Here is a 16,562-nt window from a genome sequence, read left to right on the forward strand (position 1 = left end):
GAAAACATCATCATCGTTTTAGTTGCCCGCATCCAGCGACTACTCGCAACCTTAAATATGTTATCAGCCCACCTAGTGGGAGTCTTGTCCACGCCACGTCTACCGACTCTTGGTCGCCACTCGAGATCTTTTCGATCCCAAAGGCTGTTAGTTTCACGAGCGATATGCCGCACCAACTTCAGAAAAGCTATTAATTGAACTAAGTCGGTGACAGTGTTCTTCTGTGGATCTCGCAACCGAGCTCCGTGCATATCCTTTTCCATAGCTCTCTGGGTGACCCTGAGCTTTATTATTAAACCCATCGTACAGAATAACATTACAAATAAACAGACCATCACCTTCAAACGTGACTAATATATAAAAGTTAAAATACATAGAATTAAATATTAATCGCCTGTATAAGCTCAGATCGCAAGATTTTACACTAGCGTTTGATCTTCTCCTAATGGATTATCTCCTAGTTTTTCAATACACAACCTTCACTCATCGGTTTGCAATAAATGGATTTGTGTAAAATTGACCTAGGAAAACATATCTTAACTTGATTCAGGGTCATGTTCTCCCGCCTACTACATTTGCTCTCACGCATCACGGAGAACTACCTAGTGAATTCAGAGATCCGTCACGATGGCCATCTTCTCGACGTAGCTATAGCGTTCTACAACGTTTGACATAACGGACTTGTACACAAGACAGGATTCTAAGACACTGAAAGGTTCCGAATGCCTAATATGATACCTTCAATGCAATTGGACATTTTGGTATCACGCTAAGAAAGTTAACGACAAGTCAGCGCAAACGTGCTCCAAGGGTCGGTCTTACTGCCGGTTCTATATACACTCTATACCAACGATATACCACGAGTCATAGGTATGTTGCTTCAAATCGCAGATGACACCTACATCTACATATCTAACGTCGCTTACTACACTATTAACGGCTGCCTCTCAACACCAGGTAATGTGTCATAAATTAAAAATACAGGTATAATGTTTCAAATTTATTGTCAAATATTATGAAATTCTATATTTTATAATCGTTGTGGTGAAAGTGTACCATAAATTGAATTTGTACTACGCATGCGTGAAAATTTTGACATCACTACAGCATCCAATTCCCGTCAGTTCGTTGAAAGCCATTCTTGGGTGCTCTTATCCCTGCCAACCAAAACCCAGCCGAGGTGGTTACTCGAAAAACGCAAACTGTCACTGCTGGATTATACACAGTAAGTCTTAAACAACATTTATTTTTGAAAAATAATGCTGATTTCAATATATCATTGATCAATTTGATATTAAATTAATATCTCTTCAATTCCTTTGTTCTACTGGTTTTACTACCGAATATTTACTGTGAACATAATAAACTGTGCATTTTAAAAAATAAATTTAAAGTTATTCTCATGCAGTGATTTAAAACGTTATTTTTTTAAATTATTAATTCGCGCACTAACATACAAAAGTAAGGGTTTTTTATCTTTATTTCATTACGAAATTATTTAACGATTAAATAAACAACAATCTTTTTTTTATTATTTGCGAGAGCATAAATTTATCAAACAATTCCACAAGATATAATTGTCAATTGAACGATTTTGTTTTAACGTAAATTAAATAAATGAAATGTAAAAATTTGAGTAATAAGTAAAAAACTAAAAAGTTATAGAAAAAGTGCCCAATTATTAAATGATAACTAAATATTGCCTTGAGTTATTAGTAACTTGAATATCATAATTATCAGCAGTAGTAAGCAATCTATCTAATCATCAAAAGCTAAAAATCCCCATATGCTGACTAATTTCGACAGCGCTGATCTGATAATCAGATAAACGACTGGAGTGATATACGTATCAGAGGACGGGTGAAGATGACACGAAAAATTTGACATTTATTTATTTAAATTAAAAGGCAACGTGACCATATTCTTTTTATTCAAAACTCTGAATTTTTTTAGGTATTATCCTACGTGATATGAACTTCATCCCCAACATCATTATTATTTATGCCATAGGACATTCATTGCATCACTTAGGCTGCTTGGAGCGCAGGATGCAGGACGCTGCTTAGGGAGGCCTCCATCTAGCGTCTTCGACTTTAACACTCTAGTTTGTCGACCTTGTGGGAAAACATGCGTTTGCCAGGAAGAAGTCTCAGCGTGAATCAATCTTGCCCACTATGTAGCCTACCCACCGTTACTTCAACTTGTCAATTCATTTGGCTATATTAATATATGCGATAATTATAAAAATTATTCGATTTCACTCGTTTAATGAAGCTATCTATCTGTTATTCAATATTTCAAGTTATAGTCATTCATTATAAATCCAAGTCTATATTAAGGTTTCAATAAATCTGTACTAATCATTTTTAGTAAGAAAATATGCGCAAGGTTTTAACCTGATGGGAAACGATGTTATATAGGTGTTTATACCACAATACCTTATTCAAATCAGAAGAAATATTTGCGATCATTTTTACACACGAGATGTTATATCTTGTACAGTTCAGTACTCTAATAGTTCTAGATAAAAAGACGTCAGGATAGTATTGACATTGATGATCTATACAAAAAAATTGTATACTTGTAAAACATTTTTGCTCTTTAACATAATATCACATGAATTGCTCGGAATATTTTTATTTTGTATTAGGCTGAAAAATTCGTATCCAAAAATTATTTTCCGTTCTTCCAATTTCTTATATATTACTTTTGCTTGTCCCTTAAGGTCGTAAAATATCCAAGCGTGACTTTCGTTTTCACATAAATAGAATGTCACGTAAAAATTGGATACATCGGGAACAACGGCAACTAAACTATATATATTTGCCGAAGGGAATAATATAACGTTCTTTCAACCACATTTTTGTATGTACGTGACGGAGATAGATAATTTTAATTGGGTTTATAAAGAAAATTAAAGATACATGTAAAAATGCTAACTTTTTAAAAAAAAACGTACGCAATTATATTTTTAATATATCCAAAAATCGTAATTATTTTATCTGTCTGCCAATTATTTGAATTTTGAGTTAATAATTTTCAATCATTGGTTCCATGTTAATAGTCCACGGCACGGTCATACAGCAATTATTCCAAAACATTAACATTAGAGGAAGGGAACGCGTCTGAATCGTAAAAATAGCAGACGTAAATTAAAATTTCGTGTCCAAGTAAACGCATCATCGACTGTTTACTACTCACCAAAAAGATAGTTGTATTAATATTAATATATATGGATCGCTTATATATATGTATATAAGCGGTTTACCGATGGAGTCACTCATCACAACATCTTTGAAACTAAGACTTAAAGACTTGAAATTTGATAGCAATATGTATTTGGCCCAATAAAAAGTTAGCTCAGAACAGATTTCACTCTCTCTGCCCGCAAGGGAGGTTGGGCAAGCGTTCATTAAGTTCGCGAAGCCGGCGGGAACATATAATATGCGTAGTATATATAATATCAACAGAAAATGGAACAGAGCTTCAAATATCTCAAACTTTGATATATACGACAAAGTTAAATGCGGCCAGCTATAGAAGACAATTGTTACTCTTCATAGAAACATCTAAAACTTGCAGTTTCTATTTGTTATCGCAATGCATTTTTTATTATTTAAGACTACAGATTAATTCTCAATTTGTTATGTATTGAAAAGCATTTATTTAGAACAACAGGTTTCTCAAGATTCTTCAGTAATAGTATATTTTATTTTAAAAATTTTGGTACAACAATAAATTTTATAACTTAAAGAATTATATACAATTATAGGCAATTTATACCTTAAAACGTGGACTGATTCGAACCATATATAGGATTAAGTCCAACTATATAAATGTATATTAAATAAATTTGAACTTTTCCAACTTAATAAGGTTCATGCGGGTGTTCATAGGTTTTAACAGTCAAAACTTTCCTCTTTAATTTCATTGTTACTTTTCTTTACTGTGGTATTCATGATTTTAAATTAGGAGTACTGATTATGGGTCGTTAAGGGTACTAAATTTAATTTTGCTATTTACAGATTAATGTTTTAATTCTTCGACTACTTTTAAATTGAATGATTTATTATCTTTACACAGATTCAAATTTTAAGACTCTGAAGCCAGTATTAAAATATATTTTCATTGTGATGTAAAATAACTTATCGCATATTAAAATATGGCTACTTTGTCAAAATCCTAAACCCACCAACCGAGTACTTGTTATCTCAATATCCAACTAAAATGATCGAATACGACGCTTTTTTAACATTATTCAAGAGTAACATGATGTATTCTGATATTTTAAAATTAAATTTTATTTAATTAAATTTCCACAATTCGGTTTACAAATTTTACATCTTTCACTTTTTATATATTAACTGCATTTTTATTGTTGTAACCATAACTAATATAGAATTTAGCATACGTGTTTACGTTTATAAAGATTCAACATTTCATAATACTTTATTTGTAAGCTATGCCTTGTAGTGGGCCTCTACAGCTGATATAACATGATTATGATTATGTGCAATAAAATATTATAAATATAGATTTATAGATATGTTATCATAATTTATATAATGACTGTTCTTTAGTTAAAAACTTCGAATCTTTTCAGGCATATATTATATTTTTAATTGTTAAATGTATGATCACTATTTATCTCTGCACAAGACACAAAATTTTTTCACTTTACATTTTTATGAACAAACGACGTAGACGATTATAATCTGCCAGGATAATCCTTCCAAAGCAACGTTGGTAATCCATCCCTACAGAGTACCTTAGAGCGCCACTTTTCGAACATACTTTTCGTACACACATATGTATGTATGTTTATGAATATGTATATTTTGTACACGTTAACAACCCATTATTTATACTTCTACCTTTTCCATACTAAGGTTGTCTCTAAGAGGTTGCCTTATATAATAAGACCGCCCATTGTACTTTTTTGTTTATTATCATGAAACTATTTAAATGTATCCTAGCGTGTATAACAAATAATATTAAAATAAAATAAAAAAAATCTCGATAGTGATGATGGTTGTTAGCGAGGACGTTCATGCTTTCTTCTGACGACTGAGTAGAAATAGCTTAGTCTTGTCTATTTCTTGACCACAGGCACAAAATTGAGGCGCCTGACGAAGGTTTTTTTTTATTTTTATTGCTCGTGGATTCCGTTTCTGCATGCCCGGCTTTCGACTAAGCTATAAAGTAAAAGCTAAACGTAAAAATGGCCTTTTAGTAATATCAGTATCGTGTTACAGGCAGACGGGCGGGCGTGCGAGCGCCTGCTGCACACTGACGACCAAGCGTGCAAACATATTCTCCGCGGTGAACAACTTCTTCGCTGATTCGCCGCTGGTGAATCAGCTCAAAGGGATAATGGTAAGAGTAATTTAAAACGTTGTAAACAATGGCGATGCCTAATTAATCCCTACTTAACAAAAATTAATTCACTACTTATTATTAAAATTTGGTTGAAAACTGGTTGGAAAATTTAATTACTCATAAAATCCTTTATTCAGTACTATTTCTTACATTGACCAGTGTGAGTTGCCGGTGATGGACTTATAGGTCTGAAACTTTGTTGATGGGTCCTATAGACTCAAGCTCACCCAAAGAGCAAGGGAGAGAGGGTTTTACATGGAGCTTAGTTTCGGGATCGAATCAGAAATAAGAAAATCCGCAGTAGAACCAAAGTCAACAATGTAGCTTGAATTGTTAGACTAACGTGAAAGGGGCATAATACATCGCTTATGCAACCAACGAGTGTTGAAGCCGAAGGTTCTGGAGTAGCGACCATGCGACATGGGTAGTCAGTAGTAAGACCGGTTACCATAGTGAGGAAGACCTATATTTCGCATTGAGCGTCTATCGCCTCACGTGATGACGATAATTATGATGATTCCTTACATCTCGCGCTGGTACAGGTGTAAATAAACATTTATTGACTTAGAATACACCGAAAAGCATATATTATTTACATTACAAGTTGTAACCATGAACGTAAGTTTTTAGGAATATCTGGGTTTTTAAGACCACTATACCAGAAATATCATTCTTAATTCTACAGTCAAATGGGACAACGAACCTATTTTAAGATCGAAGATCGTGGGTTTGACTTCTGATACACCGTTATATAATTATAATTCACACTTTACGCGTTAATTATATAGAATAGTCACTGTTCTTACAAAAATTTTTAGAGAATGGACACCACCGTCCTCTGCGTACCATAATACAGTGCAACGATCGTCAACCCGCCTGCCTAGCGTGGCCATTATGGTATATCCACTCATAGATATCTGTGGGGTAGGGTTATGCCTTTCAGTGGACGCGTATGAGTTAAACGACGTCGACAAGGACTTTTTTATTATTAATTAAATCGTTGCTGAAAGATATTTCCGATAAAACTTCAACATACGTATATTACGTCCTTTAATAATTTATAATAATTTAATAATCTTTGTTTTGTTTCTTTTAGAAAAAAATAACAATAAAATTAACTGTTAACAAAAAAAACCGGCAATAACGCTATCATTAATTAAAATGAATTTCATTTGCCTCAAAGTTATTTTTATGTCTATTCTTTTATATTAGCAAAATATTAAAAGAGATTGTGCGTAGATTATTAATTCCAAACAATGGATCATAATAAGTCAGTTACTTGGATAATCATTATCCGTCATATAAAACTTGAGGTGTATATGAAAATAGTGTCTTAGTTATATAAAGTCTTCAATTGACGTGACATAAATAATTACATTACATTTGTTGTTATATTTCGACTCTTAGTTTCGTAGTGAAACACTAATAATATATATTTATATATATATATATATATATATATATATATATATATATATATATATATATATATATATATATATATTAATATAGTAAATATAATATATATATGTGTGTGTGTATATGTATGTATAAATATATATGTATATTTGATTATTTCGGTTCAGGGTCTCTCTAAGTAGTCGATATCAACCAGGGTCTAAAAATCGTCGTCGTTCGTCGTCATTTCAACCTGTAAACGCCCACTTCAAGACAGACCTCTGCCAAAGATTTCTAAGGTGCCATATACCATAATCGCCACGTTTGACAGGCGGTTTAGCGACCGCAGTAACATATGTCACGCAGAGTACACTGCTGCCCATCATCTGCAATCTTGTTTGTGAACAGTGGCTACCTTGTATAAATAACGCACAGTGTGAATTATATAAGATTGTATCCCAGGAATCGAAACCACAACCTACGATCGCTAGTCTTGCTCCCTTCCGCTGAACCGCTACCGCTCGATTTTAAAATCGATACCTAATTAATACAAGTTTTTATTTAAAATTTGTATAACAGTATATGCTGAGTTATGCATACAGAGTTCAATATTTTCCGAGTGAACGGTCATCGTGGTTACCATTTTAAGAGTGGGCCTCTATCGGCAGACATAATGATAATGATTTAGTAGAAATTAACTAATGTTGTACATTCTAAAAACTTACACAATTTATTTTAGTAAATTTAGATGAAAATTTTTTTTAAGTGCACTCAGTTAAACTGACCGCAAACAGGTAAGTATTTGTATTATGTATCGATGGGAAAAAATTGACATAAAAGTATTTTGTCCATGGAGTTCTTAGGTATCTGTTTATTTTTTAAAAGCGATCTCTTGCCCGAATTAGTTCGGAAATTCCTGTTTTAGCTTAACACTATTCAATTTTACGTAGCTGACAGTGTTGTAAACACTAAGTTAGTGTTCCACGTAATGACTGTGTATCGGTGAATTGCACACTGTGCTGCAACTAAATTGTGCATTAACACGCGAGTTGCATTAATTGAACTATTGGATCCTTGGGCATACGGGTGATTACATCTCTTAAAGGCAACTTGAAACTAAGTTTGACTTCATGTTTATATATGCGGTATCTGTTCAATCTTTTAACTACAATGAAGTTGTTAAGTAATCCAAAAGCAAGCAAAATAGTATGTTAAAAAAATAAACCACAAAAACAAATTTACAAAAATGTAACTGATGCAAATAATATGTATTATAAACTAAATACAAGTTTTAAAAAAATGAAAAAAATTTTTCGTAATCTAATAACTTTACTCGGCCCGGCATGACAAAACCAGATGTGTCCAATCCTCAACGTACATTGAAAACAAATGATGCCTACACGGATATACTGCACCTTAATCTCTTGCCTAATAACATCTTCCCTTTTTTACTTTAATTGTACTTTATCTGTCTAGTTTGAAAAAGAAAGGTAAATTAGCATCTACGTGTACCCAGAAATCAATAGTTGGTAACTACAACTGTTTGTTTAACTTTAATTTGTAGTTATACGAATTTTGAAAACACTTTTACTTACTATTTTTTCATTACGAATTTATTATTTCTTACACAAGCTTTTACGTCAATAACGTGTTTATTATTTATTAGTCAATGACAGTAGTAACTGACATAGCCCAGTGGTCACATGATAGCGCGCAGAACTGGTTACCGCTGGGGGAGTGAAGACCAAGAATCGACAAGCGCAGAGTAGGAGTTTCACTCAAAAAGTTGACAGACGAACTTGTAAAGGTCGCTGGAAAACTATGAAGAGGCCTGTGTCCAGAAGTAGACGTCCTAGGATGAGATTATATGATGATCACGGGTAGCTATCAAATAGCGATCCCTTAAAACGGTACGGTGGTAACTTTCAATTACTGCGCCGATAGCGCTGGTATATTTCATAAACCCAAATTTTTTGGTGTACACAATATTATTTACTATTATAAATTATAATATCACGCACTATTATACTATTATCAAAATAGTTATCACAGGAATATAAAGCTGCAAGCACACTATTAAATAAGAATGTCTTCTCAGACTAGACAAGTAAGCAGCACCGGCGAGCCGGGACCTCCTGATGAAGCACCGCGTCCAGAGGCCAGGAGTGCGCCGTCTGTTGCTCTCAGTCCTTCTGAGAGGTACATAACACCACCATATTACTCTTGTTACATAAAACTTTATTAATACTATTTATAATGTTAAGATGTGTATTTTGCAAGAACCAGTCTACCAAGTCGCTTATTATTTTTATCTGATGCAGACCAGTAGGTAAACATATACGTAATACAGTACCTTTAGTTTCTCTTTTACGGATTAAAGACGTTTTCCTGTTTGCAAAGCTTTTCATCTGTACAATAAGGAATGCTGAACGCGAATGACAGCTCAAACCGAGTCCTGGCACAAGGACCTATGAGACCACTCGTAAGTTCTCTCAAGACCCTCAATTCGAGTTATTACATCATTTATATCACCAAATTAAGTTTTGGTTTGTAGTAGCATAATGTAATAATGTAGCAATCTCAGGAATTCAATAGAAACATTTGTATGATACCGGAATAAAGGTATCCTGACCGTTTCCAGCCCTTTAACAAAGGGCACCGCTCTATTTGTACCCTTATGAACGCTCAATGAAATAATATCGGGGCCCATTCTCTCCGGACCTTTTTGAATAGCTTAATTGAAATACAAATACATGGAGGAAATGCTTAATACTGTTCTAGTATTGAAAATAAATGAGATTGTAACTTTTTTTTCTTAAATTAATATTGTATTTTTATTATACCCTATACAATTGTAAGACCAGGGTCACATAGATTAACTTCGGAAATAGTAGGTGTGAAACAGCACAATGGATTTTTTGGAACTCAACAATGTAAGCTTATATATTTTTTTAATATAAACGAGACGCTTGGTGCAGGCCGCTTCTAACTGGGTCTATGGGAAATTATTTTCGACTCCCAAGTACAGCCGTGAACGTCCTTTGACTGAAATGAAGATGATGAAATCATGGCGGTAGTCGTAAATCAGGATAGAGACTTTATTTACTCATCACAATCCGACATGAAAGTGTCATTGTTTGATAAACTCGCGGATTTGCAGAAATGGTGCTGTGATATTATTCTCTCATCGGATCACGGTCACACCACATTAAATTGCAATAATCTGTCCCTCATATTTCTGTCTCACTTAGAATCAAACACGGAAAACTTAGCGAGTCAACTAACAGGTATAAAAATGATAAGTGAATGTTTTATACCAATATTAACTTTACAGCCAGTTGTCGCAGCGATCGATCTCCCCGAGATCGCAGCGTCAGGTCAGCTTTCTGAAGCCTGCGGCTGACACCAACTTGGATAGGAAAGCGTCCATCGTCGACGAAACCACTGGCATTTCTCGAACTCAGATGAAAGGTTAAAGAGTTTAATTACAATCATTTTAATTATTAGATCCTTCATAATGTCGAGCAAGGCATAGTAGTATGTACAGTGCTATTGTAATCGCTGTACAGTGCCGTGGGATTGTTGGCCGCTCCTATCTGCCACTCCGCACTCACAACTCGCGGCGGCGGCGCCTATGATCTTTTTTCTTCTACTTCCACTTCGCCGCGATGTCCTATGGCTCGGTACAAGGTTTTCGGTAGCACTTTAATATCAAACACTATGAGCTAAACTCGGATATATATTCCGAGTTTCTCATGGCCATATAGACTATGGTATCGTAATGATTCACGATACTTACACTTGAAGCAAGTACCAGGTTTGTATGAGTCATTTTTTTCAACTCTGAAATAATATTGGCTTTGTAGAGTAATAATACATTGTTATGCTATTTTTAATGTTTTTTTTTCTTATTAATATATACATGCAAAAAAATTTAAATCGCAGATTTATTTTTAGCCGAATAGCTAGTTCGAAAATAAACTTTGTGCAGTTATTGTCAAAGCTTATTTTCGCTTAAACAAGAAAATTTTCCACTGAATATTGCAATACACTCAGAGTTTGTCTTTTATTAAACTCGTATAAATTTACGTAGCAGAAAATTACAATGAAATTTACGAGCAGCAGTACCCTCTTTAACTTGTGTACAACAGAAACGAATGAAATACTTTGTTAGACGTTTTACGTATTTAGCAGGTTTCTTAATATTTTCTTCTATAAACCGCATATTCTTATTACTATTTAAATCTACTGCTCTACAGCTATGATCCTAATATTATTATTTAAATCTGGATTATTTCCGATTCTGTAGAAGACAAAAATGACTGACCAACTAAAACTACACTTAACATTAAATACATATATTAAGTGAAACCCGAAGGTAGCTTAATAATTCTATATAAAAACAAACCTTTCTTATGATTTTTATATGGGATAAAATACATTTAATTAAAATTTTAATGTGCCTTTTCATTATAACTTCAATGATATTAAGTATCCATGTAACCTCTAGTAATAAATCGCAAAGATAAGATTTCTTCGCTTATAAGACATAAGTTTGCGAGCAAGTAATATTGAGTAATTCATTAATTTCTGTAGAATTTCGTGAGGCATTTCGCTTATTCGACAAGGATGGAGATGGCACTATCACTAAAGAAGAACTGGGACGGGTGATGCGAAGCCTTGGACAATTCGCCAGGGTTGAAGAGCTGCATGATATGCTGCAGGAAGTCGATAGCGATGGTAAGTTAAGGCCTAATTGAAACCATTGACTTCGCTGAAACCTTATTTAAGCTTTTTATTAAAAAATAGGTTTATGAATGTGAATGTTTGTGAATTAAAGCGAGAAATCTGTTTATAAAATATTTTATTTGTTTCGTATTTCGTGCTACGCAACGCTAATGGACAAATTTGTTTTTTTTTTTCAAAAATAAGCAAAAATAGCGTACATACATTGTAATCATTTAAAGGGATAGTTATGTTTGTATGTAGATAGTGATGTTTGAGTTTATATTTTGTTAATTATGTCTAAAAGCATTAGGCATCATCTTGCATCGATGACTGCACTATTGCAATCAGTAAAATACATATTATTTAGGCGAAAACAAAACCTGAAATCTGTTGATAACTTACTTAACTTACTAAAAAATTCTTATATATTTTATACAATTCTCATTCTATATATTTTACACAATCGGGTATTGAAATAAATAATAAAATTGAAAGTCTCTCTAGTTTCTATTAGATGTCGATTAAATATCGACACTGTTAGACTTGTGGGGCTGTTACTTCTTCGTCGGTCACAGGGTTATCCAATCCTTTGAATTTTTCCTACTATTATTTAGTTCCCTTCTAAAGGCTACTCGGATGTTAAGTGATGCGTCTTTATGACTCATGTCCGCCATTACTTAGTTACTTCGGATCCTGTTGGAGCGAGCAATCCTCGTTCCATAGCTGTTGTTGTCGTTTTGCGCTGCTTTTGTAGTTTTTGATGGTGTAGTTTGCTATACCTTACCTCTGCATATCACAGCATAGTGCGCGCAAATGTTAATGTTTTCAGTACGGATAGCGTAGTTAGTAGAATGATAAGCCAATGAAACGTACCATGTTAGGTTTGAAGACTTGGTGCATATTTCAAAAACATGATTAGAGCTTATTTTCTACCCTAAAAATTTTAAATTGAAAGTATCTTCTATCGAGTAGGCATTTAAATTGGCTTCGTCAATTATTTTAACACTAATAATAATAGAAATAGTATCAATAACAATAGTAAGCTACCACCGACTCGAAACGTTGATCTGTTGAGAAAAGCCGACCAGAAAAAACTCAACGATTGCCTTTTTATGTGAAAATCCACAATTTTTTTACATGTTATAATGTAGATATTACCAATCATGTAAATGAGTCAATAATCCAAGTTCCACACATTTCAATCAACAAAATGCTATAAAATATTTATTTAATAAAATACTTTTCATTTTAGTTTTAAAACTGAGAAATAGAAGGTCTTTGATATCTCGTGGAACTTTATTACACATGCAAACACACCCATACATATGAAAGATTTGTTAAATTTATAAGTCCAAATTTGGGCATTATGAGTTTATTTTTATTTTTGTATTCATATATTCACACTTTCTGGCTAAAAAACATCGAAGCATTAAATAATACTGTAGTTATTAAAAGACAATACAGCATGTTTAATTGCGAATGTAAAATTCGAAACGTCTGAGAAATGAAAGGCCGACACTGCTGATGGTAATTTATCTTACGCGGAATAAAATTAACAACATCTCGTTAGTTAACGCGAAATAATCAAATTCTGACGTATTGTTACTTACAGAAAATTGCAGAAATAAATAATAAAAGTTGTTTTTTTACGGATATGTTTTTTTATTTTATTTTGTGTTTAATTGTGGAACAAAAAACATTTTTTAATGTTTTGACTTTAAATCTATTTCAATTTGTGTCTTTTATCGAGTCTAATGCCACGCTGTAAACCCGTCGTAGGGCTTTCACTATTAGAATATGTCGCTCATATGTTGGTCATTATAAAATGGATATGTAATTCATGGCAAGGCTAAAATTATAAATAATTAAAATATAGTTCAACAAAATTAGTACGCCGTTAACTCCTGTTATTTGTACATATACAATTTAAATATTTTATATTTACAAGAATTTATGACTTTTGTTAATATTTTCGGAGTAAGAGAGTAACCTAGAGGTAGAAGGAGGTTTTTTTCATCCTAAATAAAATAAAAAATCTGTTATGTGAAGTAAATCGCATATCGACGCTGACAGTCGGACGCCTTGTGGGGCCGTTACAGCTGCGTCGGTCGTAGAGCTCCCAGATCTGAGATCTAAAGTTATAGAATTTGCACTTTCAAAGGTTAATGGTTATTTATAGACCTACTGGAATAAATTCGTGAAAGTATCTCATAGTCGCGTAGTATATGAGTTAGCGTCCTTTTGAACTAACAGTTCGAAGTACGTCGTCTGTTAAATAAATGATTATCCTCTCTTTGCTTGAAGTGTGACGCAGGACTCAGGAGTTACTAACTGGACAATTAAAATATAAAAGTTCTTTTGTGATAGCTATATACTGAAGAGTAAATATGTTAGAATATCGCTTATTTTTAGGTGACGGCAATGTTAGCTTCGAAGAATTCGTCAATATCTTGTCCAAGTCGATGTCGGCGGGCGGAGGGAGTAGCTGTGCGGAACAGGAGGAGAGGGAGTTGCGCGATGCGTTCCGTGTGTTCGATAAGCACAACCGAGGGTACATTTGCGCGTCTGACCTCAGGGCGGTGTTGCAGTGCCTCGGCGAGGATCTCTCCGAAGAAGAGAGTGAGTTAATTCAAATTTTTATTTATCTATACAACCCGTTTTCTTTAGTAAAAAAGTTACTTACACTCTCTAGCGACCTCCTTCAAATGTTCTAACTCATAGGTTCCTTATTAAGTTTACTTCCTTGCACTGTATCTCTCACTACTGAGGATCACAACCCTTTGTGTAAAACTTATCACAAATTATGAAATTTTTAGCCATCTGTCTAAAATGTTTATTATGGCGTCGATAAATATTAAAACATTCTAGTAAGCATTATATTTACCCTTTTATTGATATTATATTATGATCGCTATGTCGCTGCAGAAATCAATCTATTGTTATATGCAACTAATTAATTTTGCTTGGAACTATCGGTGACAAGTCTATGCAAGTTATTTTAGCAAAGACGTAATTTACGCAATTATGAATGTTTCGGCCCTCTGCCACGGTTACGAGAATAGATATTTCTGAATATAGCTGTTAGAAAATATGAAACGAAAAATATCCCTTTTTAAATATTTCGGTTCGACGATCGCTTTAAAAATCTAAGTATACAAAATGTTATAATTGTAAAAATAACTATGTGGTAATAAGAATACAACAATACATAAAAACTACATAATGTTATGAGTTTGATTTTTTTCTTTTTTAAATAATTAAACTTTTTGTTTACCTATATCGCTCAACATGCTTTTTTTGCATTGGACATTGCGTTTTTCATTAAGTATACTGGGTGATTGGTTACAGGTCTAAAAACATTAAAAGAATGTATATATTACAGCCCATTTGCTGTAAATTAATGTACAATTATGGTACACCCTATTCAAGAATCAATGCTTTTAGAAATAATAAATAACCTACGATGACATAATAAGAAAAACTGTGTTAATATAATACGGAATACTATATTTTAAAAATAATTATCTTTGATATCTATCTCTACACTTTACTGTCAGTAGTTATTCGCCTATCGCATTCTAATAGAGTTTCAAGGTGATCAATATATACAAGATGATAGAAAATAGGTGTAAGGATATACATTCACCCCTTTAAAACTTTTACTCATAACCAATCGACCTTTTATTAAAACAAGATAAAATATTTAATTATATAACTTGCAGTTGAAGATATGATAAAGGAAGTGGACTCTGATGGAGATGGTCGTATTGATTTTTTGGGTAAGTTAATTATAGTTTAAGCTTGGAACTTTGCAGGCACACATAGAACACATTTTGAAATATTTTACCGCTTCACACCTATAAGACAGTACAGTATTAAACAACGAATAACTCTTAGTTTTTCAGAATAACAACATTTTCAAATTCATGATTTCTCTATTACATTTAGAGACAGGGCAATATGAGTCTGATAGTAAGGGGTCCATAACATTACTAAGCTATACTAGTTTATTATTTTACAAAAACCTTCTTCGATACCATATTTGCAGGTGCCACATACCTGATACTTTAGTCCTAATGATAATTTTCAGTTCAACCCTTTCAGGCATCCTCAAATTGCAATGCTAGATGTATACAAAGCGACAGCTGGTAAAAGGTTCCTTCTCCGGGGTCCTTGCCTCTAGTCGTTCCGTGGAGCGTCTGCCCAAGCGATCTAAGTGTTTGGAGGTCCTCCAATACAGTGAAATATTGGGAGGCGATCGTAAATGAGGCCCACGAAAAAAGAAACAGATTTTTTTCAGAATAGAAAATGACAGAGATAGATTTTAAGTAAATGTATGGATCAAAAACCATCCTTAAACAATTAAAAACCAATAAGTTTCCTAATTTATAACTGTAAATTAATAAAAATATTACTTTACGTAATAAATAATTTACAAAGATGCTCTTAAACAATTCTACAATGATTGTTTAGCTTAAAATTAAAATAGGTCTGATCTATCTATAGCAACCGTTCTACTCGAACTACAATGTTGATGTTCAATAATATACCTGTAAAGAAGAAAGTTGCAAATATCAGTAAATATTTTCAGAATTCGTAAGAGCCTTGGGTGAACCGGAAGACGCTTGCGACGATGAAGATGACGAAGAGAATATAGAAGGCACTGACGGTATTCTACAAAGAGCCGTTACTGCTGTTTAAGAAATTCTATCTCTTTAAATATTTCTCTATTCTAAATCTTAAAATTTCGTGATGCATGAACTTCCTAATTATTCCATTTCATAATTATCGAAGTAGAGATTTATAATAAAAAATTATTTAAACAGTCGCAAAAAGGTTATATTTTATTTTAAAAATATTCTTGTTAATAATTTAAGATATGTCTTCGTCATCAAATATAAATACTGATATTACATGTTATATTATAGCGTAAATTTTTTTTGTATAAAATTATCCATTGGATATTTTTTCAGATTATTTTGAAAATGTAACACTGTATCTTACCATAATAAACGTTTAAATACGTCTATGTAAGTTTCTGAGTGAGATATCTACGT

At 33.1% G+C, this 16,562-nt stretch overlaps 1 protein-coding gene across 1 annotated transcript; it reads left to right on the plus strand.

Moving 5' to 3' along the window:
- The first annotated feature begins 872 nt into the window (after positions 1-872).
- On the plus strand, positions 873-16,206 carry LOC137924388 (uncharacterized). The gene is made up of 9 exons (XM_068767783.1): positions 873-957; positions 1,108-1,225; positions 5,256-5,376; positions 8,876-8,976; positions 10,112-10,248; positions 11,374-11,517; positions 13,918-14,124; positions 15,228-15,284; positions 16,097-16,206. Exons 1-9 carry the CDS (start codon positions 873-875, stop codon positions 16,204-16,206), a joined length of 1,080 nt encoding a protein of 359 aa, XP_068623884.1.
- The last annotated feature ends 356 nt before the right edge of the window (positions 16,207-16,562 follow it).

The sequence above is a fragment of the Battus philenor genome, unplaced genomic scaffold (genome assembly GCF_028537555.1).
Source record: "Battus philenor isolate CCGP_79_NKW_IND1 unplaced genomic scaffold, ilBatPhil1.0.hap1 SCAF_23, whole genome shotgun sequence".
In the NCBI taxonomy this organism is placed as follows: domain Eukaryota; kingdom Metazoa; phylum Arthropoda; class Insecta; order Lepidoptera; family Papilionidae; genus Battus; species Battus philenor.